This window comes from Nicotiana sylvestris, chromosome 1, assembly GCF_000393655.2.
Source record: "Nicotiana sylvestris chromosome 1, ASM39365v2, whole genome shotgun sequence".
Taxonomy (NCBI): domain Eukaryota; kingdom Viridiplantae; phylum Streptophyta; class Magnoliopsida; order Solanales; family Solanaceae; genus Nicotiana; species Nicotiana sylvestris.
In genome coordinates this window covers 34,480,220-34,487,513 of record NC_091057.1, presented here as the reverse complement: position 1 = coordinate 34,487,513, position 7,294 = coordinate 34,480,220, and the positions used below count along the sequence as shown (strand labels likewise).

The following is a 7,294-nucleotide window of genomic DNA, read 5'->3' as shown; positions in this document are numbered from 1 at the left end:
AACAACAACAACAATCCAGTACAATTCCACAAGTGGGGTTTGGGGAGTGTAGTGTTTACGCACACCTTACCCCTACCCGAGGGGTATATATACTATTTCCGAAAATCCTCGGCTCAAGAGTCATGATGCATCAATTGAACAACATACTTACATAGTAGTACATCACTCTTTTTAAGTACTTTTTGTGGAACTGGTTAAATTACCTACAGGGAAAGGAGATATATAAAGTCACATTTTCTATTACATATTATTCAACCTTTTGTACAAATTTTCCTTAGAAGTAGATGCTGAAAAAGCCTCTTCTTCCTACAAAAATTCCCAAATATGAATTTTGGGATTTCTCTGGAGAGGGCTGCCCTCTGTTTTGTCTCTTCCTTCTCTTGTCACAACCCCCCCCCCCCCCTAAATTACAGACTATCAGCTTGTTACTTGGCAAGTAAAATTACAGGAAGAAAAGGTAAAAATTTTAAAAACAAAAAAAATCATATTAGCTTGGCATTAGAAAGGTAACTTGCTTCTTCTATGACTTGCAACAGCAACAGATTGATTTTTCTGCTTAATTTCTTCTTTCCATATTTTGCCAATATCTTGTGATACTTTAATTGCATCCAAAGATGCACCAGAGAGTCCTTTTCTTGTGAATCCAACTGCATATAGACCAGCTTTTCCTTTCCATCCATTTGGAAATGGGCTTTTTGGAAATCCCTCCCTTGAAAAAAATTCATTTTCCTGTATAAAAAAAAATCAATAAATACTCATTAGGCCAAAATTTTAAGGAAAGTATTTTAGAAAACTCTTATCAATAATCTAAAAAGGAAAAAATGTGTAAGAAAACAGAAAAAAATAATAATAAAGAAACAAGAATTGCAGCTCAGATCTGCTGATCTAATCCATTCAACTATTTTCTTGGAAAACTCAATCTTGTTTCTGGAAAATTAATTACCATAGTAAAAGAAAAAGAAAATCTAGAGAAAATAAAAAGATGGAAAGTGATCAGTTAAGTTTCTCTGTTCCCAATAAATTAAAAAGAAAATTGAAGCAAATGAGAATACTATCCACCTGATCACTAACAATACAAGAAATAGGAACAGAGAATCTACAAGAAACCAACTTCCATACCTGTCACAAGAATCCATAAATAAAAAATTAAATACACCTACTTGACTACACAACCAAAACAAAACAAAAAGAAAAACAAAACTTAGTTTCTTTTCTCACCTTTAACCAGGAAGGAACATTGCTGCAATATCCTGTTGCCAAGATGACAGAGTCAATTTCAAGAATTTCCCCATTAACAAATTCTACTTTTCCTTGAGAAAATTTCTTGATTCCAGGAACTATCTTTATATCTCCAGATCTAATCTTTTGTAATGCACCTATGTCTAAGACAGGAGTCTTCCCTTCTGTGTTCTTGAGCTGTAAAGGTCCAATACATGGCCTTTTTAAACCATATTTTTCTATATTTCCAAGAAGTAACCTTGCTGCAACTAGCAATATCTTGTCAACCATCTCAATTGGTAGCCATTTCATCATCGAAACTCCTAACTCAAACGTCGATTTTTCAAGAATTTCCCTTGGCAAAACATGAACCTGTTCATTAAAAATGAAGACGTTAAGATATCATAAGATCATATACTTGTGATAAATTGGAGATATAAGGAAGATTTGTTAGTCCGGAACTATGTTGCTCGAACTCTTCAAAATTATTAGTGGGTGAGTGTCAGATCCTTCAAAAAATAGTGCATTTTGGAGGATCCGACACGGTGCGGCGCCATTTTGGAGAGTCTGCTCAACATGGAAAGATGCTCTCAAAAATATGGAGTGCAATTTTTTCTCCTAGCATACTTAGGCTTGTAGCTTGTGAGGAATGATTTTTGGATGAGAATATGAGACTTACCGAGCTTCGGACAACCATGGATGGACTTGCATTATGATGGCAAAGATCAAGTGAAACTTCCATGCCTGAGTTGCCACAGCCAACAACTAACACATTCTTCCCTTCATAAGTTTCCCCTGTTTTATAGTCACAAGCATGCATAACATGTTCACCAAAATCTTGCAATCCTTCGAATTCGGGCACCACCTTTTCTGCATTCTCTCCTGTAGCCACCACAAGCCACCTGCATATATATTCAGTGATTGAACCATTTTTAGATACTGTCTTCACCCTCCACAAGCCACAAGTTTCATCATACTTAGCAGTGTGGACAGACTCATTAAATCGTGGGTTGATCTCGAATTTTTTTGCATAAGATTCAAGGTAGCTTATGAATTGGTACTTAGTAGGATATTCAGGGAAGTTTTCTGGAAATGGGAAGTAAGGCAATTCACAGAATTGTCGCGGGAGGTGAAGTTTAAGGCGATCATACGTCTTGTTTTGCCATAGGGAAGCAATGCAGTTGGCGCGGTCCAAGATTACAAAGGGAACCCCTTGTTGTTTAAGACCAGCGCCAACCGCTAGTCCTGAAGGACCAGCTCCAATAATAACAGGACCATTTACTAGTATGCATCTACCAGTAAAGAAATCTTCTTGTTCAAGTGCATGAACCATTAGAGGTGAACAAGGATTACAATATTGATTCATAAATATGTTCTTGAAATAGTGCAAATAACTCACTTTTGTCTACTAGTTTTTTTGATAGATTTAGTGGGACAAAAGAGCAAAGAGGAGAAAAGAGATCAAGAAGGAATATAAGTTCTCTAGTTGGTTGTTTGACAAACAAATGTGTGGAGAGGGTTTAGAGGAATAGAGAGGTTTAAATAGGGGGGGAAGTTGGCCATAAGGGGTGGCATGTAATTAGGATTTGAAAATGATGTCTTGATTGTCCTTTTCATATGATTAAAGTCTGTGGTCTTCTCTCCTTTGTTTTGATGTACATATATTCTTTAATTAATGTATCTACACATTAGATATTACAAATACATTTGTTTAACTCTCTTTGAACTTATATATATTTTAATGAGACCCCACATTCAATGTAAAGACTTCTATAAAAAGCATTTCATCTATATCCAAGCTATATGCTATTATAGTATGGGTTGTATGACCTCAAGCTACCTACTTATACCTAAATTTTCTTCTTTTTTTTTTTTTTTGCATCCAAAATAAGCCTTAGTTTGTCACATATTTGGATTCAACCTACAAATTGAGCTTTCATGTACTTGGACCTCTATATGGGGGGGGGGGAAGCATATTATGCTCTATAGTTATAATTTGCTCCAACTAAGATATTGCAAGTTGAGGGTATGGGATAGTTAGACTTATTAGCATCACACGTCTTAATTAATTCGTTGACTTAGAGGAAACGCTTGATTATTTTCCATTTAAATGGAGCAAAAAAATAGGAATAATTAAGAACTTGTAAATTCTTTGCCTCACTTGTTTGGTTTTTGGATAGAGGGAAAAATTAATTGCTTCTCAATTCCATATTAGTTGGGGTTCAAATATATGGATTTTGTACACTCATTATGGAATTCAATATTCAAAGGATTCATCATAGTTGACTTTGGCTTATAGTAAGCCTTCTTTATTCGAGTTTGAGACTAATTTTGATATGTAAAACTATATAGGCGGAAAAAACAAAATTAAATAGAGGAAAATTTTGACTGATTTTGACTTTGGTCCTGTTTTTCTTGAGCAGAAAGTCCATCGAAAACAACTTATCTACCTTCACGAGGTAAGAGTATGGTTTGCGTACACATTATTTTCACCAAATCTCTGAAAATATGCTGGGTATGTTGTTGAAAATTATTTTGGTCCACTATTGTTTATACATGTGAGGGGAGTGTGTGTGTGTGTTAATATGTATCTTCTCTTTCTACTCTATCCATTTAATTCCCAAAGCCAACCCAAGAAGGAAAAATAAATGATTTTCCTTTCACTAAATTCCAAATTTCATTTTCTTTTGAATGTGTGTTCTCTCTCTGTTCCATTCTTTTCCACCTAAAGGCACAATTGAGCATGAAAACCCATAAGCAAACCCTTCAAAAGACAAACAAAACCAACGAAAAACATGAGGTGCAGCTATTTCCCAATATCTTCTAATTTTAACTAAAGTCGGAAACTTCTTATAAAACATATTGAGTTGTCTACATACCCTGAGCGCACAAGTTTTGCAAGCAAGATTTTGAAATTCCATATTACACCATCCATTTTTCTTATTGTTAGTGAAATTAGTGATGGAAAAGAAAATAGAGATCAAATCTTAAGTTAAATTATGACGGTTGGACGTTTCTGATAGACCCTCGGCTCAAAAAAGATCGGCAACAAAATAATTGGACTTAAATTCCTCAAAAGGGATTACTCTAATAAAGCCAGCAGGGGTCGTTTGGTACGCGATAAGGTGGGATTAATAATCAACCAAACACAATATAAATTTAATCCAAACTTAATCTTGGATATCCCACATTATCCCATCTTATCCCATCAAACTTGAGTTTATTTTATCCCACTTTTCAAGTGAAATAAATTAGTCCATAGATTATAATTCGAGAACCATAATTATGAGATAATTTTGTCTGCGTACCAAATTACCCCGAGTTTATGTTTCCCACAAGTTTGTTTTATTCAACACTTGTTATATAAAGATCTTATCGTATCAACTTAGTCCCATTGCAGATATCAAGTTTGAGTTCCTCTAGGTTTGATCAAATCTTTGCAAATAAAATTTGGTTTTGCCATGCAATCAACTAAGCTTCAACTTGCAAATTTTGGTTTCACCAAAGCAATCAAATAACTTGTATTTTGTGCACGATGCTACAAGTGAGATTCACTCTATTTCATCTCAGGCAGAATACTAGAGTAATTATATGTGGATTATTTTTGGCCATTCAATCATATGATACTGAATTTAAAGTGTGTTAATTTAATTAAAATGGCTAGTGAATATATGCCAATCATAAGTCTCATGGGCAAGAAAACATTGCTCTATTATGTGACTGAATGATCATGGATTAGTCATATCTGCCGAGGGGCTTTTTTGTTTTCTCTTTACTAATGGCTCAATGATTATGTTAATTAATTAAAGTCAGAGTAATGTAGGAATAAACAATCTAGTTGCTAATATCATCAAACATCATTTTCATTAAGGTGCGGCTCAATAGAATAGGTAACCTAATTAAGGTTTACAAGGTCTTAATCTTGCTTAATGAAAATCTTATCCATTTTTATTTGAAACTTGTGCTTCTAGATTTTTTATATGAAAGTTGTTAATTTTATTAAAAAAAAAAATCAATTAACAATATAGCTAAAATCCATTCAATCTTTCTACAGACATTACTAATCTTGGGTGAATTTTATTAATATGTAAGTTTTTTTCAAAAAATCCGGTGGACCTTCAACTCACTAAGACATTGCCTTTAATTAAAGTAACAACCATGTGGGAATTTGTGTTTACAAGGATATTAAACACATCACTATATGATTCCAATTTGTAGCATGGAGCATGTCTACATAAGCCGTAAAAGAGGTAATATATAAATTCCAAAGTTGTAAACAAAATTGAAGCAAGTTATAATTGCTTACCACTTTCATCTGTAATTACTTCAAATAAATTTATAAAGAATTATAAAATAAAATTTAGAACTAAGTCATTGTATGACCAGTGACAAGTTAGCAGCAAATGATTGAAATTTTTATGCTTATCATTAAAAATAAGTAATAATTATTAGATTTATCATATATAATAGGAGTAATCTTGGGGGCCTCTAATTCTTTTTGGTGCTTGAAGCAAAAGATACTCGATATCGTACCCCCCCCCCCCCCCCGGTGTTTATTATTTTGGCAATATATAATTACTAATTCATAATCTCAAAACATCCATTCTTACATATATTTGATGTATACATGGTAAAAGTCTATCCACATAGGATATTTACACTAAATAATATTATTACAATTAATTAATAAATAAATACAAAAATATGTATTAATTAACTACCGTTGTTGTCACACCTCCTTTTTGCGCGCCCGCCCCGAAGGATAAATGCGCGAGGGAGTTTTTCCAATTTAAGTGACAATATTCGAAATGAGATTATTTATTTAATTCAGAGTCGCCACTTGGGAAAGGTTTGGCTTTTGGTGTCCCAAGTCACCGGTTTATCTTGAATCCCAAATCGAGGAAATTTTCGACTTTTCCAAATGAAGTCTGCGAACCAGAAATTCTAAGTAAGGAATTCTGTTGACCCGAGGGAAGGTGTTAGGCACCCTCGAATCCCGTGGTTCTAGCACGGTCGCTTAAATTGTTATAATGGCTAAATATCTGATTTAAATACATGTTGTGACTTATGTGCTTCTTATTAGATTTAAACCGTTTTTATTATTATCATTTATTTTTTATAGAATTGCAACGTCGTGAAAATGCGTCTCAAACCACGTCACAATCAATGCACCCGTAGTTGTTAACACATTTTGACTCCGTTGAGATTTGGATTTGGGTCACATCAATGTGCACCCGAATTTAAGAACATAATTTACTTAAACCGTGCCTGAAGAGTCTAGCGCGTTATTATTTTTGAGAAGGCCATGAGATTCCCTAAATGGCCTAGCCCGAATTCTAAATATTATGATTAGTTGTTGAGGGCCCCGCAATTTGTATTTTTTATTTGGCGAGGCTCGTCTCATTATTTTTAGAAGGGTATCCTACAGTGACTACATTTCTATTATTTTTGTTTCCAGAGATAGAAGAACGAGAAATGTATGCTAATTGAAGTATATGCTTTGGCCTAAGTCAGACTCTTGTCAATTTCTGATTAATTACTTATAAAGTAAAAAAAACATCATGCCTTACGAAAATGCTTTGGTCGAACAAAAGATTACATATGAGATTGATGAAATGCAATACTTAATCCGAACATTACATACGAAAATATTTCTTGTTGAACTTAACTGAACTTATTTGTGCTAGATTAAAGGATAACTGGCAAAGTAAAATGTTTTTAATTTGACGAAGAATCATGTGCGAGCTAACGAAATACAACACTTAATCCGAACACTTCTCGAGTTGAACTTAACTAAACTTATGTGGACTAATCTTAACTAAAAAAAACTAAATGAAACAGGAACAATATTGTATAAGGTCGAAGTATACATGCCCATATTAACAAACAAACTACCGAGCTAAAACACAACAGGATAAACTTAGTCGAATATCAGTACATACTTTCGAACTGTTGAATTATAAACTAATCAATTTTCACAGGCCTGTTAATGTACTATGAATATTACAACAAATACTTGAACTTCTTCAACCTTTTTCATTTCATGCTTTCAAATTGTTTCAATTACATCAATATG

The 7,294-nt window shown here is 33.7% G+C and overlaps 1 protein-coding gene across 2 annotated transcripts; it reads right to left on the bottom strand.

Annotated features, from left to right (window-relative positions):
• Positions 1-407: 407 nt before the first annotated feature.
• On the bottom strand, positions 408-2,870 carry LOC104238550 (probable indole-3-pyruvate monooxygenase YUCCA3). Of its 2 annotated transcripts, XM_070174629.1 has the most exons (4): positions 1,898-2,870; positions 1,219-1,590; positions 1,060-1,119; positions 408-729 (listed from the first exon to the last, which is right to left on the bottom strand). In XM_070174629.1, the coding sequence occupies exons 1-4, from the start codon at positions 2,582-2,584 to the stop codon at positions 499-501; spliced, it is 1,350 nt and encodes a 449-aa protein (XP_070030730.1). In that variant the 5' UTR covers positions 2,585-2,870; the 3' UTR covers positions 408-498. The 2 variants fall into 2 exon arrangements, with proteins under 2 accessions (XP_070030730.1, XP_009791243.1); XM_009792941.2 differs by lacking the exon at positions 1,060-1,119 and having other exon boundaries at positions 1,898-2,869.
• Positions 2,871-7,294: the final 4,424 nt, after the last annotated feature.